Source organism: Lutjanus erythropterus, chromosome 13, assembly GCF_056507025.1.
Source record: "Lutjanus erythropterus isolate fLutEry1 chromosome 13, fLutEry1.hap2, whole genome shotgun sequence".
Classification (NCBI taxonomy): domain Eukaryota; kingdom Metazoa; phylum Chordata; class Actinopteri; order Lutjaniformes; family Lutjanidae; genus Lutjanus; species Lutjanus erythropterus.
In genome coordinates, this window is record NC_139329.1 from 26,329,588 (window position 1) to 26,349,093 (window position 19,506).

The following is a 19,506-nucleotide window of genomic DNA, read 5'->3' on the forward strand; positions in this document are numbered from 1 at the left end:
ATTTTGTCTATCCCCTGTGTTTTCCATATATTTCATCACGTATCTTAATTTTAGTCTCAAAAACCAACATGTTTCTGACATAATCAGGAGTTTCAAAGATGGCTATTAGCTGTCCTTCAAACATATTTTTTCAAAAACTTCTTGTTGATATTTATGTGATGGAAACAAGTTACATAACCAATTTAGATGATTGAAACCAAGTGATTTATATGCAATTAGCTACCTAAATCTTGTTCCTGGCCAAAATCCCTGTCACATTAATGTGGATGATGCATGTAGAACTGAGGGGTTAATGGATGAAACACGTCATGACTGAAGACATCTTGAGCTGCTTCTTGCCCCTCTGTCAGCTCCCAGTAGACAGACCCTCACACAACCGTGCATACACGTCAATAAGTGTATCTGCATATCCATGTTCTGGTGGTGTGTTATGTAGTCTGCATCGTTCTATCCTGGGATTGAAGATTGCTGTTTAATTACGTTATATATACAAATATATATATATATAAATCCATGTGCCAAATCCAGTTCTTGTTCAGTCTGATCCATTCCGAACCCATGTTTGTACTGTAGGTAACCTTCTGTACAAGTCAGTATAAAATATTGTTTCTCTCCAATAGTCCCTTGTAACTGGTGCCATTAAATAAAACTATTCAAACTTGAAATAAACATTGAATAAAAATGTGATGTGGCTCCATGTGGCTTTGTGGCACGATGCACATTCAGTGCACAGTAGTGATAGATGATTAATCAGTGGAATATCTGGCATTTTGAGATGATAAGCATTGATTGAGGCCTGCTCTCACAAGGCTGATAAACATAAAGTGTCTGCAGACACACCTGCAGGCAGCCTTGTTATAGTGTGTCTGCTGAGGAACAAAATCTTAACGCTCCCCTTTGTGAGTTTTGGGAAGGTGGTTAAGACAGTTTCAAGTGCAGTACTAAAGAGCCCAGCACAGCTTGGCTCAACTTGATTGTACTCACTCTTTTTTGATCTTTCATTGTGGGTCATACATGGCACTTGTTTGGTATCGCTTCGTTCAAGGTTCCAAGTGAGCTGAGCCAATACCAAAACAATGATGTCAAAACACAGCAGACCAATCTGACCACTACAAAGGAAGCGGTGAGCAGTGAAGGTATCAATCTGGCAGTAAATTTGCAGTGTAGGTTACAGTTGAAGCAATAATCATTGATAAAATTCAAATGTCTCTTTAATATACAAAGTAATATTAATTACAATTGACAGTGAAAAACATGTTTTACAACAATTTACAATGTACAAACAGTCAATATGAATTTGTACAGAAACTATTATAATTAATGTACAGAATCTAAATATACAGTAAAATCAACTAGTTTGAAATGTAGTGAAATACTAGATTTCCATTTTAGACAGTCAGATTAAGAAGACATCCCTAATCCAAGTGTGAGAAGGACGGCTTTAAGAAGGGTCGCTGGTTAGTTTGAGGGGTTGGGATAGACAGGAAGCCTGGTCTCTTGCCTGCTGACGCACTTCCATTTCCTGCTGAGCTCCTGGACCCCCGGCCTCCTCCTCCTCTGGAACTGTATGATGACGAGCTATTGCTGCTGTAGCCACGACTGAGTCCACAACACCACCATAGTAAGGGAGAAGAAAAAAAAAAAGAAAAAAGAAAAGAAGGAAAATAAGGTTTCAGCTCTGCAGTTAAGCTTATCGCTTCATATGATCTCCAAGCAGATGATAAAATGTGAGACAGAGACACTACAGACCCTTTAGAGCTGAAACTTGTGTTGCCATATGCTTTTCTCTTCTTGGAATAGTTGAAGAATGCAGTTTTCTTCCTCTTCTGTCCCTTTGCGGCCCGACTAGGGAAGTAGGTGGAGGACTCGCCGTTGTCCTCGTCATCGTAATCTATCCGTGCGCGGCCTCGGGTCGTGTCTATCCACCCGTCTTCACCAGCGTCAGTCTGCTCCTCCGCTAAAGAGACAATGTAGGATTAAAACCACAATGTCCAGAATAGTGTGACTTTCATGGAAGAGTATTAGTGCCAGGATTAAGGTAAATAAAGAAGAGATTTTTTTAAATGTTGTATTTATATAAAATTGAAATACCATTTAGAGAATTAAGTCAAAATGATATTTCAGCTTCATTCTGACTTCTCAATGACATGACATTTCATAAACGTGGAGGATGAGGGGGGAAACCCTCAACCATGTAACTTATTCCAACCAATATTTTATCCATTGTGTCTTAGAAGAAAAGTCAGCCTTCCAATCTCACAAATATCTGATGATTTGAAGCCAGTTATCTACCGTGGGTGAATCAGTTTGTAAACATTTATGAGTAATTGCTTTTTTTTGCTGCTGTGGATAATAGTTTCAGGAGGTACCTGTCTGTTTCCTGTTATTCCTTCTGGCAGATCACCCACATAACAGTGAATTTTTTTCTTATGCATGGCACTGATACTGAAAGTTGGACATTTTTGACATTTAAACTTGATTCTTGAAATGTAACATTTATAAAAACATATCTTCCTCCTTTCATTTTTCCCCTTATGTCTGGCCCGTATACTCTTCTGCAGGAATCAAGGTACAGAAAGTTAAAATATGCAAAAACTTCAGTTGGATCTCTTACCAGGCAGCTGCCACTCAGAGTATTTCTCCAGGACCTGGATGACTTCAGCTCCATACTTGTCCAGTTTGTCTTCTGTCACACCATCGATTTGTAGCAGGACTTCAGGGTCAGGGGAAAGCTTCTCTGTTCACATGAAAAAAAAAAAATGAGACAAGTTATAAAATGCTAGTTCTAATATAATAATATATGCTGCTGTGGCATTTAAAAGTCAATCTGAACAACAGTTTCAGAATTTACCAGCTATCTTTTTCAAGGTAGTGGTGGAGAAGATGTTGAAATAGTGAATGCCAAATGCTTTGCCCAGGTGCTTGCACAGATCTGTCAGCTCATTCAGACACTCCTGAACCTTCTCCTCTCTCTGGGAGACGTTCTTGGACACAGCAGCTTTGTGTTTCCTGATGCTTGACGCACTCTCAGTCTCGTAGAACTCCACCTGCAATGAGACAAATGCCAAGACAAGTTAGTTTTTTTTATAGGTTAATAAACAAAAGACATCACTTTCATAAATGTGGACATTTACTTTTACAGCGTGTCTACATGTATCAGGAAGATAATTTTTAATTTTTTAACCTTTTAATACTTGTTAAAGGTAAAAGGGTTTGTCAGTTGCTGTATGTAAATGCACCACAAAGATAATTAATTGCTGAATCTCATTCTCAGGATGTCAAATAGGGACATTTTGGGTCAGTAAAGCATCCTAAACACGACAACATAATGAGAAAATGTGAAGGTGGGTGGAGAGCGGGGTATTAACAGATGCAGTCATTGTCACACACTTCTGGTGGGTCGTGGGAGATGATCGAGAAAGATTTCTTTTGTATGAGTTTGAATTGCTGTTTGAGGAAAAATCTGCATAGTTTGCCTTCAATGTGACCATTTAATCAAATTTAACAAATTTAAGGCAAAATTTGAAATAAAACGAATACAAAAATAAAACATTTGTCCAAATACATTCATTAAAAGATTATAGGAGTGTAACAGGATAAGTGAAGTCAACTCTTGCGCTTGGAGTAAATTTTAGATAATTTTAAATAAGTATAGCATTAAATAAATATTTCACACCTTCCTAAACAGAGTTTAAGTCTAATCCTTTTGGGGGCCGTTTATTAGTAAATGTTAAGACTTTTTAACGACCTGTAACCATCATGTTTTAGTTCTTCACGCTGACATTAAATCGATGTACATCAGATTACCTGCATGCTTCCAGACAACACATTCATGGCTTTGGGTCCAGCAGAGATATAAGCCACAGCTTGGCCGTTGTTGGTGATGTAGAGATCCTCCATCAGGACGTTGTCCAGAACCATTTTTTTGAAGAGACGGTCAGCGTTATGTCTTGAGTATGCTCCTCCCATCCCATACATTCCTGTCTGTACCTTGGCAGATTTAGCCCCTAACAGAAAAAAAACAATTGCACACATAAGACCATTCACAGAAAGCTCTTGTAAGCAGCAAAATGCCTTTTCATTGAAAGCATGTGCATGTACTTTACCTATAAAGATGTCCACCAGCATGTTCAGCGTCAGTCTGTTTTGCTGAGCAGTCTTGCCGTACCTTGCTCCAACTTTCTCGCAGTTTTCCTGCACAAACCTCACAATCTTCTTCACATCTTCTGTGACATTTCTCATCTTGTATTGCTGCACACGGGAATGGTAAAAGATTGTTGTTGCCCGATTAGAAACCGAAAGGTAGGTTTTGAATTTGTAATGAATACATAAGGAAAATGATGCAAAATGATTCCCTACGTTGGGTTTGGAACAGTTGTCACAGGTGACGTCTGGATGCTCCTTACAGAAGCTCTTGTTGAACTTCAGCTCCCCAAAGTACGCAAGCAGCTGAATTCTTCTGCACTCCATCATGTTCTCACAGAAGTGCACCATGCTGTGCAGGTTGTTGTAATGAGTCGCCTTGGTGTGTTGGTCACCTTCTCTGTCCACTGATTAAAGAAAACATAAACCATCTGAGTCAACATGCCTAAAATATACAGTTGGTCATTTGGAAAGTAAACATACTAAAGATGCTTTGAATGCTCTTTTATAGGCTTGCTGATTTACAGAGAATTCCCATGCAATAAGAAAGGTCCATATTTTTGTGACATACTGCTGATAATCCTCTTGATGCGGTGGACGTCACCGTAGGAGTAGAAGAGAATACAGTGAGAGATTTCTCCGTCTCTGCCAGCTCTCCCAGACTCCTGGTAGTAGCCCTCCACTGACTTCGGCAGGCTGGCGTGGATCACGTAGCGCACATCAGGCTTGTCGATGCCCATGCCAAAGGCTATGGTGGCGCAGATGACCTGGAGGACAAAAGTAAAACAGTGAAACAGGAACAGTGTGCACTTTAAATCCTTCAAAAAGCTACTGATTTGCAAAAGGTTTGTTTTTATGCTCATTGCTTTGTATCGAGTAACATCTATCAGAAGCTGCTTTTTCTGAGAGATCATGCTTTTATAAGGATGAGAAAAAAGATTAATAGAGACAGCGGCCATGCAGTCACATGTCAACATAAAGTGAAGCAGATTATATTTTTTCCCCCATAGGGGAAAAAAAGGGCAGTAAAAGCGGGCACACATGCTCTCCAGGGCCTCCAGTATGTAGCTTTTCAACGAGCTGTCAGCACACTAATAGTGAGACACTCTGAGTATGGTGTTGAGGTCAGTGATGACGCCCACATGCTCCGGAGGGTAATCTTCTTTTGACAGATTTAGTTACCTCTCCGTCAACTCTGTTTGACAGTGTTGTAAGTGCATTACTTAACACTACTTTAGATTGCTCTCAGTGTTTTAGTCTGACAGATGGCCTTCAGAGTTTTTCTTTTTACTGTTAATAAGATTCAATGAAGGAAAATATTTGGTCAACACAACCTCTGCTATCTATTAGAAAACTTTAAATTACACTGTATCAGTGACTGAGTGGGGACCTCACCTGGCAGCCGTCCTGATTGATCCACTTGGTCTGCACGTATTCTCTGTCACCATCCCTCAGGCCTGCGTGATATGACAGAGCTAATATCCCAGCTCTCTGCAGACTCTCAGCCATCGCGTCACAATCATTACGGGACAAGCAGTAAACAATGCCAGAGTCACCTGCAACATGCAGAGATGCAGGTTCATAAAAGACAGGTGGTTTCCAATCACATCACGCATTCCTTCATCTATTACAAGGCGACTTACAAAAGACATTAATCATTTGACAAATATCAACATCTTTTTTTGCACGAGTTGTTAAAATTGAACTGACTTAACAAAAGCCACTGGACTTCTTTACTCCAGACTAATATGTTTTTGGACTAACTGTCCCTTCAACATTATTCAGATATGACAGACAGCAGACTGTTCTTAAATACAATCCTGAGTCGAATTTTCAACAAAATAGTGACGACAGTGTTCTGAAAATAACCAAAAAAAGTACTTCTGAATTATTTACGTGGGTAGTGCTTCTTGATCCAGCTGATGCAGTCCTCGTCAACCTTTTTGGGTTTCTTTGGCAGCACAGAGTACTTCAGGTTTGTTCTGTTGAAGCTCATGGTAAACCTGAACATATATTGGATGAAAAATGCTCATTTATCCAACAATATTGTAAGAGAACTCATTTAAAAATCTGAAGCAGAGTCTGAGGTGGAGCACATACACCTGCGGCCGAGTCATATTCAGCTGGTTGAGGATATCTTTCTGAACTCGGGGGGTGGCGGTGGCCGTCAGAGCCATCATTGGCACGCTAGGGAACTTCTGACGCAGTTCGTGCAACCTCTTGTAGTCTGGACGAAAATCGTGGCCCCACTGACAGATTTAAGGTCACAGGGTGATTAAGAGTGGCTACTGCAAAAATAAAGCATACTGCAGATCGTGTGTAAAAAGGAGGAACTTACCTGACTGACACAATGGGCCTCATCTATGACAAACCGGGCCAAAAGGTCTCGCTCAAACAGGTTATGCAGGGCGGAGATCAGCCTGTTACTTGCACTCACCTGGGGCAGAAGAAAAGATGCATCAGTCTTCAGTAAAAATCATAATAACTGTTAACTTTTATTTCTGATAAACAAGACAACACATTTACACATAACAACATACAGAATGTAACTCATCCATACTGCACCTTTTCAGGAGTGACATAAAGCAGTTTGATGATGGGGTCTTTCCTGGAGAGCTGCATATAGATCCTCCCTGCTTCACTGTCACTTTTATCACCAGACAGGCTTGTTGCTGGGATCTAAAATGTGGCACATTACAAAATAACCAATGCACTTTCACTTCCAAGTATCAAATATGTTATAAAAAAAAAAGTGGACCTCATACTGATCCAAAAGACCAGCAGGAGCAAACATACTCACATCCAGTGTGGTGAGTTTCTGGACCTGGTCAACAATGAGTGATTTGAGTGGGGAGATGACCACAGTGACGCCTTGTGAGATGCAGGCAGGCAGCTGGTAACACAGGCTTTTACCTCCACCTAAAAATGCATTGGTTACAGAGAAATGTGGGCCTTTTTAATGCAGTTTACATCCAAAATCTATCACATCTAAAATAACATTTGTCTCGTCTGATCACTAACCTGTGGGCATCAAAACAAACGTGTCTTCTCCCTGAAGTGTTGCATTAATGGCCTCAAGTTGATTGAACCTGAACTGATGAAGACCAAAACGCTTGTGAAAGATCTTCATCATCTCCTGTGAGTAAGGGAAGTGGAACCCTCTGAAGCGATCGTGGGCTGGGTTTCTGAAGGTGGGCTCTGCAATGGAAAACATTAAGACTGACTCAGTAAATGTACCTGAAAATGCACTCAATTCAACTCTAATAACTGTTTTACAACATATCATAAAATTAAACTGATGACATCTTGTAGTTTTAGTGTGCAACATTTTTTTTTTATCTTAATCTGGCCTCCTGCCATTTTCAAATAGCAGGAGGATGCAATATTTGTTTAAGCTGAAATGCATTAAAAAAAACATTTTAAATTAAATAGTCATGCCGCAAATAGAGCTATTTACGACCCAAAAGTAAGACAAACTCTTGCTGTGAGAATTTGCAACAAGTTAGGACAAATTTTCAACATACCTTTCCGTGCCATGCTTACTTACCAGGTGAGCGGATGTTTGAGGGTTTTGCTGCAGGTGCAGGTGTTGCTGGTTTCTTCTGCCATGAAGATTTGCTTGGTCCACCCTCTCTCACTGTTGTAGTGATGGTGCCGGAGTTTTGTCCCAAAACTGACGAAGTTGAGGGTTCGTCAAAGTAATCGGGGATATCCGAGTCATTAAAGTCATCTATGTCAAAGTCATCTACGTAAAAGTCATCTGGCTCTATGTCATCTATAACTGAGGATTTCGGTTTGTTTTGAATGACAGTCTCTGTCTTCTTAGGTGAAAAAAAGAGGTCGGAACCATCCAGGTCTATGCTAGTTTTCTTTGAGAAATTAAAAGATGGATTCATGAGGCTATGGGTTGATGGAGAGTCACAGAAGCTGTCATCTTCCACATCTATTGGCTCAAAGGGCTTACTGTGCATAGGCTTTACTCCAATAACACTGTCAGAGTGATCAGAGTCATAGTCCACAGAGATGACGGAAGATCTCCTCATCTGAGGGGGCTTCTTGGTGTTGGTAGGCACAGAACAGCTGGAAGATGATGTTTCTTTAAAGCTGGGCTCAGAAGTCACAGTGCTGTCTGGCTGCTGGATGCTCAATATACTGCCACCACCAGTTGCAAGAATCCTCTTCCTGTGTGAGAAAGGCAGATAAATACAAACATTCTGAGGAATTATTAAATATCATGAATAACAACAAAGCTGTTTTCCACTCAAAATGTACACACCTCTGAGCCCTCTTCAGCAAAATCTCATTTCCACAAGTCAGAGCAATTAGTTCATGTTCAGGGATGGAATCAACCAGAGCACAAATGGACTCCATGATACTGAGGAGTTGCTCATCTGTGACAAGATCACAGGAAAACATCAAAATTAATGAAAAGAGGTAAAAACAAACAAACAAACAAACAACAGAGTTCTAATGTGATGGACAACATGAGCACAAGTTCTGGACAAATCAGAATAAGGCCCAACACTCACTTGTTTTGTCTTCTGAGTGATGACCAGAGGGTTCAGGAAGTGCTGTGATGGGTTCCTTCGATCGCACAGGACTGTCTTTGCTTTCAGCAACGACTGATTTAGATCTGCTGGGGAAAAAAAGAAAAGCAAAATTGGTTCAGTAGTTATTATATTAAGTAAACATATTTTGTGGGTAATAACTCACTACAACATATATACAGGAACTACTGTAACTAGAGGTAAAATACATAAAAACCTGAAAGAACTGACCTCTTCTCCAGTGCAGAAGTAGCAAAAGAGGTCTCATCAGGGACTGGAGAAGGGGGAATGCAATCAAGGTCAAGGTCTTCAAGCTCTGAGTTGTCATCAAGCTTCATTACCTTTGGGTCAAACCATTTTTTCTTTTTATCTGAAAGGCAAAAAGATATAGCCAGTGATTTTGTGTAATTTAATGCACAAGATAGATAATCCTATCTGCCCCACAGTGTACAAATAAAAAACATACTGTGAAACAAACCACTTCTTACCTGTCTTTCCTTTAAAAGGCTCAAACTCAACTTCGTTGTCCTCTTCACTATCACTCATGACAGACTTTAGATGAGCAGCAGGACGTCGTCTGGTCATTTGAACTGGAGAATCCTCACGGTCAAACTCGTCTGGCTTAGGTTCTGGTGAAACTGCTGTTTTGTCGACGTTGTGCTCCAGTTTATTTGTTTCCATACAAGACAGTTCACTTCTGGAAACACCATTCTTCTTTGCGAAACTGTTGCTCAACTCCGATGTTTCAAGAGGGGCATCTTGGTTTAGTTTTGCTGTTAATGATTTTTCTGAATTAAATGAGTCATTTTTAGTTTTGACAGGAGTTTCAAAATCATCAAAATCATCCCAGTCGTCCAACGGGAATCCGAGAGATGCATCTAGACTTGTGGAATTTCCTAGTGCAGCTGATTTACTTGCAGCGGTGGTCACCTTAATAGCAGACACTGCTGATGGAGTCTGGCTTGCAGGAGCACAGTCACCTGCTGTGCTGATGAAGTTCGACTTGGCTTTTGAACTTGATGTGAAGTAACTGTTGATTTGGGATTTTTGAGGTCTCTCAAGCTTGTTTGAAAATGTCACAGGAGATTTAGTCACCAAACTGTTCTTAGGGACATTTACATTCCTGCTGGCCAAAACATTAGAGTTGATTACCTTGGTCGGGACTTCCACCTTGGTTGTACCAGATGAGGACTTCTTTTTGAAAGAAAACGCCCTGAAAAACAAACAAGTGTGAGATTAAGAAAACATAAATTGGCAAAGTGCAAAATGAATTTTTCTGCCCACTGGCCAAATGGCTCGAGAATGTTCAAATTTTAGCACCAACTCAATAGATTACCTTTTTTTGCTGATGACTAAATCTACCAAAATGTTTTCAGCCATCTGGCCTTCATCAGTTTTCACACTGAATATGTTTTGTGTAACCTACTACCAAACATGATTCAGTAAAAGTTTCTTAAATTATATATTCCTGGGTGAGAACCTCTTCTCTTCATACAGATAAAGCAAATCTACCAGCCGTTTGCATATTTTACCAGCATTTGCCTGGTGGCTGGTAACAATTTTGTGCCCTGGCATCATGCCCATTCAACCTGAGATCTGATCATGCTGGAGAATAATCATATTCAATATTTGTGTTTTCATAACTTTTTCGGTTTAAGTTTTGGAAACAAAAATCTATTTTCTGTCATTTTCTTTGTATCTGACTTAACAATCAAAAGAGATTTTGTCAAAATCACAACATAGCCTACTGCAAATTTCAAATCACAGGAAGTGGAATATTTGTTAAAAGGCAAAAGGTTGGTCAAAATAACATTTAAAATCAAATACTGTATTGCCTACACATGATATTCTACAGACTTTAAAAACATATTTGTTTGGTAGATACCTGCAAAAACCACACCATAGTTTAAGGTCATGATTTCAGTATGTATTTCAGTGAAAATGAAAGTAATGACGTAAAACATATTCTTTCTAATATTGCAAACCATATCGAAATTGCAATACCATTCAAAATAATGGCAAATAATTTCCCCCCCCAAAATAACAACCAAACAGCTGATGATAATAACAAGTACCAGTTTCACGAATTCACAAAATGTTAGGTCCTTACTGTGTTTCTATGATGTGCTAGTAGCTGTTGGAAACAATGCAAACATTAAATGAACAAAGACATTCTTTACAAGTTTTAGACTAATAATTCAGCATGTCTTGAAACAACGATAGTCTCTAGGACCTTCACCGGTTACTTCTTTTTAAATTTTTTTTCATTGTATTAAGTATGTATATTTCTGGATGCACGAGCAAATACACTTTTTGCACAGTTAGCTAACCTAGTAATCGCTGACAAAGCTAACGTGAGCTAAGATACAGATGAGTGTTTACCAGTTAGCACAGTTGACAGCTCAAAGCTAACTGTTAGCTGGTGTTTTTTCCTTGCTGCTGTAGCGACACGTTACTGCACACTTACCCCGTTTTTGGTTTAGCCAGAGACAGTTTGCTTTGGGCGGCATTGCTGTGCCTCGCCAGCTGCTCCTTCAGGTTATTTTGTGGAAGACCAGACATTGTTGATAAGAAGATGAGCTAGCCAGGGTTGGTTGTTAGCTAGCAGTCCGAGCTCAGTTCACAAAGTGGCGACCAGTTTCTTCACCATAACTCACGACACGTGAAGAGACAAGTGACCGGAGGCTCGAGCTGAACTTGTCTCGCTGCCGGAGTGTATTTCATCAACGTCCATTAAACTTAGACTGTTATCTACTAATTTTCACCGCTACAACTCACTCCTGCAGCAAGGAGTAGACAGACAACAGATTTAGCGCCCACTCAACAAACTGATTCCTTATTGGCGGAAGATGAGCAGGAGTTGAGGATTCTGGGAAATGTAGTATCACGGCACACGCTGCCAAGACAACCAGCGCCACTCAGTGGTTCTCAAAGGGTATCGCTGGCGCTCTGCCAGGGTGTCCATGAAAAGTTTTCAGATTCATTCATTTAAATAATCATGATATTAAAAACATATTTTATTTTATTTTATTTTATTTTATGTTACAAACAGCTTATAGTTCAACAGCTAATATTTTTTATTTTTTAAATCTAAAACAGTCCATATATTACGTCCTAATTTTTAACTCTTAATAAATATACAGGGTAGCACATGAGTATTTTGTTTTGACATGATGCAAATATTTTTAATACGTCTAATATCTTTCTAATATATTTCTCTTGTGTTGTATTGTCACATAACAAAGTAGAAGTGTGAACAAATAGGTTACTTCAAATTATTCCTGAGACATGTACGAGGAGACCCCAGTATATTTTCTATCTTGTAAGAAATCTCTAGTTGAGAAACAATTGAGAACCTCTTCTGTGACCTTTGTCATGACTGTGACCATAACTCTCACAGGTGATAGGTCCTAAAGATAGGATAAAAACTGCAAAAACCTGCAGGACACACACATTTGTACCGCCATTTAATCCAATATAATTCTTGGAGGTGGACTTAAAAAGTTTCAGTATTTCACTAAGATCTTTGGACCATAAAATTACTCTAGGCAGGTCTTTTCTGCTGTATTTACTCATGTGTCTCATGCGTCTCACTCATATTAATGTGTACATTCTCTTTCTAGAGTTATTTTGTGCATCATATAGTAGCTATCAATATATCGTCAATAATTATTATCATAGCTGTCATATTTGGTCATCTTAAAGACAGCTGCAAAATATATTGTGATGAAAGACAAAGGAACAGATCTAACAGATTTTATTAATGAATTTCAGTACAATGAATTGAATGATTGGTACTTTGTGATTCTTTCAGAATCATTAATTAATCTGGATATAACTATGATTTGTGCTATTGTAGTGCTTACTCCATGTGTAAAAACCCACTGTAAACTGAAGCACAGTACCAATTATGTAAATATGATTATATGATTATACAAATCATCTTGTATGATAATTAAAAACAAAAAACAGTCCAAAAAAGTTTGTATTCTGCTCCCTTTTCAGCCCTTTTGTAGTTTGCTATCAGACAGTAATCACACTTCTGGGAAAGATGAGCAGGCAGCGAGTCCACACATGTTCTTCCCACGTTCAATGAGGAAGTACCTGTAAGCAGAGACCATTGTTATTGTCTTTCAGTGGTTGGTGTACATTTGATAATATTTTCCTGTACTGTAAGTGATTCAATAAGCCAGGAAGACTTACCCATCAATCCCCCATCCTGGTCCCCACGAGTTCTTTACTATCCAGTAAGGGGAGCCATTCTCGCTTCCATACCCGACAGCTAACACAGCGTGATTCACCTTGTCTGTGGTTTGGTGACATTCAGTGCTGAAAGGAGGAAGAAAACAAAATTAAAGCCAACGTTATACACATGACTAATCTGATGAAGAATGAGGAACTAAACCACTTTCAATCTAACAGTGTTACTGACATAAAATGCCTTTGCATGGGTGCTTTAAGCCACGATTTCCCAAACGTAATGGTTGGAGGTTGATTTGGCTTCACCTCTAAACTCCTGTTTTGGTTTTATTTTTTAGTTAAATTTGATCCTAATAAAACTGATTAATGCATAAGTAAGTGGTCACACGCTTTATATATGTCTCTAAATTGTAATAAAGTGGTATCAGTTTTCGGGGTTATCAAGTGTTGATAAATGAGGGAAACTGAAGCAGATAAAATTTCAAGGGCATCAAATGTCAAATGAACAGATATGACCAGTTTGCAGTATAATGATTCTGAGTATAAGCATTGCAGAAAAGGCTTAAAAATAAGAAGTGTGCATTATAAATCTGGCTGAGTCAAGATGTTATCATCTCTGTAAGACAAGCAAAGTCTTTTAGTTGGAGGAAGTTTGATTTAAGATGTGTTACTATAAAATAATCTAGCAGCATGTGTGAGCATTTTATAATAATAATATGTGGGCTTTTTTATAATAATTTTATTTTTATAGAACTTTTCGAAAAACAAAGTTTACAGAATGGTTTGCATATAGTAAAATCTCCCAGTCTCCTAAAAAGTATAGCAATTATTAAAAAAAATTGCAAAGATAAAAGATAAAAAGTAATATATGAGGTAAACAGATAATATTTCCGCGGCCTCTCCATACCTGCTGTACACGCCTGTGGAGTAATGCATGAAGTCAGAGGTCACCTCGAAGGCAAAGCTGACAGGATTGCGTGTGGCGACTGCATCCACCATCTCGTTCTCGTTGTACTGTGACAGAAAGACTTCATCACTCACAGGCGTTCAATAAAGACATTTATCTTGAAGAAAAACTCAGATGTTCACTCACCACGGTGATGTTCACCACATCCTTCACAAAAGCAGCTGCTAGTTCTGGTTTATATGCACATTCACCTTCCTGATTTAATGAGAAGGAAAAATCAATATATATGTAATTTCAGGAGCAGTTTTGCTTATCATTTAGTTTTGTTTCTAATGTAGAATGGAAAATTGTTTAATTACATAAGCTGTGTAAGGGTAGTCCTCCTCTGTCATCAGTCCCTTGTTGTACATGATGTATTCAAATGCTTGACTGGGAAGGCCGCTGGAAGACAAATTCAAATCTTGTTATAAAAAAGTGTCTGCAGATAGGATTCTCAGTTAGATAGAGGGAAATTATCAAAGGAGGAGGGAAACATATTTGACTCTCACCCGTTACACCCATGGTTGTTGAAGTCCTGGGCGCAGTCTACGAGCTGTTGTTCTGACTAAGTGGTATAAAAATAAAGTTACAGTAAATCATCTTTGCCTTTCTTTTTTCACAGTATAGCACCAGTGTTGATAGAGAAGTGAAAGAAAGTCACCAGTGGTACGAGCTTCCCCTTGTTGATTGCAATCACAGACTCCAGACACCCGGTCGTGGAAAAAGTCCAGCAACTGCCACAACCTCCCTTCAGTGCAAAAAAACAAAAAATGAAACAAAAAAGAAAAACAAGACATTTTGTAAGAATTTCATGGGATAAAATGCAAAGACAGGTTGCAGCTGATAATGCTGATACATGGAAATGTGTGTAGAGACAACAGCATCAGAATCAAGTAACTAAATTCCATTTAGCTGCTTTAGTTTCAGGGTTCAGGGAGTGTGCATGATGGCTCAATGGGACACTTGAATGTAACAGAGTCATCAGTAATCTTATAAGTCACACTTGTGACAAATATCTGCTGAGAAAATACTGTTGGGTAAGATTTAGATATCTTATTGAGAACATGAACACACCCCTTTTCACTCCCTGAGAAGGTTTAACAGCCATGCTATCATCAGAGCACTTTTGTATCTTTACTGCTCCCAAATGAATCAGATTTATAAATCTTTTTCACACAAACCTCACAGCAGGAAAATCACATGTGCAACTAATAACATTAACAATGGCACTGATCTTGTACTACAGTGCAATGCAGCAATTAACTTTTTAAGTTAGACCTGTGTACTGCAACATACTAACTGTATACAGTATGCACTATGTATTGATCTTTGTAGTATAATGTTTTTAAGGTGAGTCTACAAGAAATAAACATACTTCACTGTTACTGCCATCATCAAATTGCAACTTTAAACTGCCACTGCCAAGTAAAATTTACAATAAGATAGCAAAAATATTTTTCAAAAGTGTAACTTTTGCTCTTTGATGCAAAAAGTTTACTTTTTTCCAGCTGTGAGCACAGTTTTTTTGTACATCTCGTTGCAACACCACACTCAAGTGTCTGATTTTTTACTATACATTAGCTGTTATTCATGATAACTGTGATATTTATAAAATGAAATACTGATATCATGTTAATAATACAAATATGTTCATATTTTTTAAATAATCTAGCATCTCTCAAATGTACCGTATCCTCTTAAATCATTTCTGTTTTTTTCCCCATCCTCTATTTACCTCCTATTGTCTCCACAAAGATGCCTACTCCACCAGTTTGGAAACCACTGGATATAAACTCTTTTAATCTGTTAGCCAGCAACAATTACTGTGAACTTTGAGATCAATAAGTGGAAATAAAACAAATATGTGTGTCAGTGTTCCTGCAGTTAATCTTTACCTGATTCTTCACAGGTGTCACATAATTTCCTTTCTTTCTCCAGTCGATGGAGTCTGGAAGTGCTCCGTTGCTGCTGAAGTAGTTTCCCTTGGTGGCAGAGCAGTTCTGCAAAAAAGCATTATGTAAAATAACTACTCATGCTGTTAGAAAACATCTCAGACTCGAATTGAGTTTGAAGTGCTCTTTGGATAGGGAGGGACATATGGACACACACAAAAAAAAAATCATAAAAACTTCAAGGCACTCTCCTTCGAAACCACTGAAAGGCCTTCATTGTCATGACGGGGATTTTTTTGAGCTGTTTGTGTGTATGCACTTCCTGTATGGATGACATTACCTGTGGCTCAGACCAGAGGAAAGATCTTCGAAATTCACCAAATGTCATGTCTGAAAACTGGTTCAGCCCCACTGCAGGAAGACACGAAACAAGGCTCAACACATTTTACTAAACAAATAAATTAATGAATAAATAAATAGATGCAATGAAAAGCTGTTCCTACTCGTGAAAGAGTGATTTCCTTCATTGTGTTTGTCGATCCTCCTCTTGTTCTCAGTGAATATCTGCAGTCTCTCATAGTACTCCCTCATGTTGTATGCTTTGTTGTGCTGTACATGATGGAGACTCATATTAACTTTTTGTTAAAAAAATCAAGTATCTCATGTCTGAGATTCACACTTAAGGAACGTTAACAGTGATTTTTCAACTTCCTCATAATCACACATACTGTACATGTTTGTCACACAGCGTTTGATCGATACAACCTACCTGTGCCATCCATGATTTGAAGTGAAACTCATCTGAAAACAATTCATACTGTCAAAATTAATGCAACACAACAAAACGAACAAAAGAAAAGCCGTCATGACAGAATATGAAAGTGAAAGTTAGGGTTACAGTAACACAGATAATGAAACTGCAAAAGTTAAGCGGACGGATCGCAGCAGTTTACCTTGTTCCGAGAGATGAAAAGCTGAAGTTGCCGAAAGTAAGAAAGAAAACAAAAGCAAAGTGTTCATCGTGTTCACTTCATTTAAGCTTCAGCCGGTGATAACAGAGGCGGAGAGGAGAGTGAAGTGAAGGCGACAAGAAGTCACGGGGTAAAGCGCTCACTCAAATTCCCCGTCCGACAAAAAACAAATGAGTGAACGAATCAACCAATCAGTGTCAAACATAACACCCATGAGCTTATTACTCGTTTTTTTCCCCTTTTTCTTTTTTGCTTTTTGCGCGTTTCCCTTCTGCATATCTGACAAAATAACCACGCGCATTAAAGTCATGCCACTCAGATAAAGGAACTGATAATATTTTATATTATTCTCCTAAAACATTGAATGAAACATGTAAGCGGATATGAAACGTGCAATAACATCAAAATGAGCTCAGGACTTCTTTGTTAAAGGTGTAGCCCATTAGTATGGTGCTCTTGGTCAAATTGCATTAGATCAGGGGTCATCCTAATAGTATAGCCTACCCCAACTCTGCACAAAACGCATAAAAATCCTTAATCAGCCAAATTAAGTCTACTGACTTGTGTCACTTTGGTCACTTTTCGTGTGAATGTCCAATCAATATTCCTCAGTGCTATATTGAACAAGAAAGCTGAGTCCCACATGAGTCCTACATGCACTGTGTATATCACCACCCAAGCCTATAGCTTTTACTGTGTTGGCCACATGATCATATTTTAAAGGACCAGTGTGTAATAATTACAGGAATTTATGTACATAAATTAGATATATTATATATAAGTATGTTTATTATTAGCAATCAACGTAAACTTGTCTAAAACTAATCTATATGTTCCCGTTACTTTAGAAATAGCCATTTATAGTTACATACTGTTGGGTCGACTTACGGAGATCATCATCCTGCGCCGTCTACGGCAGCGCAGAGCGGACATACTGCACCAACAGTGAGTCTTGGGAAGCCTATGGCGACCTTACGTAGACGCCGCAGCCGTAAACACGGAAGTATACGGGGAGGATAGACGCGGGTGATTGCTGGCAGATCATTTAGCGTTGTGAACCTTGACTGGCACAGTTTTGAAAAAAAATGGAGGATCATACATACACTGTACCAGAACAAAAAGCAGCGGACAGTGAATCCCCGTCTTCCAAGAAGCGGAGATGCGAAGAAAGTAAACGCAAGCATGACAGGAAACGGCAAAAACACGAATCAACATCGGCATAGCGTTTACACGATGGAAATTGCTGATGGAGGACAAACGTTTTCACAGTGACGCCGAGGTTGCCTGTTTTCTGCTGGACAGGTAATTCATCCTACACACATAACTGTAGTTTGTTGTGAGATAGCTTTCGCTCGCCATTTTGTCCGCTGACGGCCACTGTACACTTGGTGAGAGAGGGGCGGTGTCGGGGTAAATCCTCTTAGTTGCAATCTAAGGTTTGAACGCTAGATGCCGCTGGAAATCACACACTTCTCATTTAAGGGCCAGTTAATAACCATTAATAATAACTTTATTTACCAGAAAAATAAGTAAACATTAAAAGGCCCATAACTAGTTCAAAACTAAAACGCTATTTTAATTCCAAATGACCTGCACAGGCAATAATAATAAAGAAGTATTGCCGCTGTGTTTCAACCAGAAATCCACTTCTGGATCTGGCATTCAATGGTTGAAACTGGTTTCCCACGTACGGTGAAGGTGGTGGTCACTCAGGATAATTCAGAGAGAGTTGTGAGCAGATCCATGTAGGAACCATTTTCTCTCTACAGTAGAATCTACCATAACTACTTTCTTTACATGAAACTGCTCACAAAATAAGGTCTGTGGATCATCTTGAGTAACCATGTCATGATTTCGCAAAAACAAGACACAAGTATTGAATCTTTCAAATGCATTGTTTGGCATCTAGTCCTACTATAGTCAAGACAGGGCAGATATCTCTGCAGGCAATATCACCAAAACTCACACCAAGACAATCTAGATGGATAAAAAGCACTACAGTAAGAGGAAAAATATGTATTCTTGATCTGGGGGATGAACTGTCCCTTTAAAATTGATAAATATCGCAAAATTGATGATTTAGAACAGCTAATAAAAGCCACAGTGTTCATGCATTAGAGAGCTCATTAAACTGAATGACGCTGGACATGTTTGCTAGATTTCCCTAGAAAACAGTCATGCTCTCCTTTCTCCAGTTTGTGTCTGACCACCCATGTCAGCACAGGATTACACCGAGAGCTGCACAAACATGTCAGTGACAAACTCAACGCTACACATGAAAAAGACACACGTAGTGACTCGTGTGATTTTTTTTATCCTATTACAATTTACAGTTTCATTCATCAACCATGTGTGTACTTCTGCAAAAAACTATTATTGACTAATGTGGTCTCATTAAGTTGCCTGTTCATTCATTCAATGTCTCACTTCATAAATAAATCAGTCTTAAAGGATCAGTTTCAGCTTTTCTCATTTCTTGCACATGGAGCTTTTGCACACAGTCAGCATCACAATAGACAGTTGTTCACCAGAAGTGTACTCTTACTCCAGTAATGTCTGTTAAGTACATAATTAGAGAGGAAAGGTGGTGTAATTTAAGTTGCAGGACAGAAACTGTATCAGAGTGACAAAATGTTTGGTAAATATTGTGCAGCATGTCACAGGAACAGCTTATTAAAATGGCCATTTATCATTTACATAAATTGACACTTAATAACAACAACTAAACCATTTAACAAACACGATTTACAATCAAACTATAATTCAGGGTGATTCTTTCAGAGGTGAGTTGAACCTACCTGAAGAGC

The 19,506-nt window shown here is 38.8% G+C and overlaps 2 protein-coding genes across 5 annotated transcripts; both read right to left on the bottom strand.

The window, feature by feature from the left end:
* Positions 1-1,193: 1,193 nt before the first annotated feature.
* On the bottom strand, positions 1,194-11,508 carry blm (BLM RecQ like helicase). Of its 3 annotated transcripts, XM_084734719.1 has the most exons (22): positions 11,158-11,508; positions 9,843-9,903; positions 9,179-9,752; positions 8,922-9,060; positions 8,673-8,779; positions 8,420-8,534; positions 7,691-8,325; positions 7,165-7,341; positions 6,944-7,062; positions 6,709-6,822; positions 6,482-6,580; positions 6,244-6,392; positions 6,040-6,146; positions 5,539-5,699; positions 4,715-4,910; positions 4,360-4,550; positions 4,107-4,251; positions 3,808-4,007; positions 2,852-3,047; positions 2,615-2,737; positions 1,750-1,957; positions 1,194-1,599 (listed from the first exon to the last, which is right to left on the bottom strand). In XM_084734719.1, the coding sequence occupies exons 1-22, from the start codon at positions 11,250-11,252 to the stop codon at positions 1,416-1,418; spliced, it is 4,095 nt and encodes a 1,364-aa protein (XP_084590845.1). In that variant the 5' UTR covers positions 11,253-11,508; the 3' UTR covers positions 1,194-1,415. The 3 variants fall into 3 exon arrangements, with proteins under 3 accessions (XP_084590845.1, XP_084590844.1, XP_084590843.1); XM_084734718.1 differs by having other exon boundaries at positions 8,673-8,776; positions 9,179-9,903; XM_084734717.1 differs by having other exon boundaries at positions 9,179-9,903.
* A 924-nt stretch (positions 11,509-12,432) lies between these two features.
* LOC146316723 (pro-cathepsin H-like) lies at positions 12,433-16,842 on the bottom strand. Of its 2 annotated transcripts, XM_084734570.1 has the most exons (12): positions 16,682-16,842; positions 16,498-16,529; positions 16,232-16,337; positions 16,069-16,139; positions 15,732-15,836; positions 14,498-14,584; positions 14,346-14,401; positions 14,157-14,238; positions 13,984-14,052; positions 13,798-13,904; positions 12,894-13,019; positions 12,433-12,794 (listed from the first exon to the last, which is right to left on the bottom strand). In XM_084734570.1, exons 1-12 carry the CDS (start codon positions 16,746-16,748, stop codon positions 12,725-12,727), a joined length of 978 nt encoding a protein of 325 aa, XP_084590696.1. In that variant the 5' UTR covers positions 16,749-16,842; the 3' UTR covers positions 12,433-12,724. The 2 variants fall into 2 exon arrangements, with proteins under 2 accessions (XP_084590696.1, XP_084590695.1); XM_084734569.1 differs by lacking the exon at positions 16,682-16,842 and having other exon boundaries at positions 16,498-16,638.
* Positions 16,843-19,506: the final 2,664 nt, after the last annotated feature.

Bases quoted from the DNA above. Each gene is read 5' to 3' on its own strand.
- blm (XM_084734717.1), bottom strand. From the start codon at position 11,252: ATGTCTGGTCTTCCACAAAATAACCTGAAGGAGCAGCTGGCGAGGCAC. The intron at 3,048-3,807 runs GTAATCTGATGT...GTCTCATTGCAG, and splicing joins TGTTGTCTGGAAGCATGCAG to GTGGAGTTCTACGAGACTGA. The intron at 2,738-2,851 runs GTAAATTCTGAA...TCATGTGAACAG, and splicing joins TACCTTGAAAAAGATAGCTG to AGAAGCTTTCCCCTGACCCT.
- LOC146316723 (XM_084734570.1), bottom strand. From the start codon at position 16,748: ATGAACACTTTGCTTTTGTTTTCTTTCTTACTTTCGGCAACTTCAGCT. The intron at 15,837-16,068 runs GTAATGTCATCC...GCTTTTTTGCAG, and splicing joins TCCTCTGGTCTGAGCCACAG to AACTGCTCTGCCACCAAGGG. The intron at 14,053-14,156 runs GTAATTAAACAA...TCATTAAATCAG, and splicing joins ACTACCCTTACACAGCTTAT to GAAGGTGAATGTGCATATAA.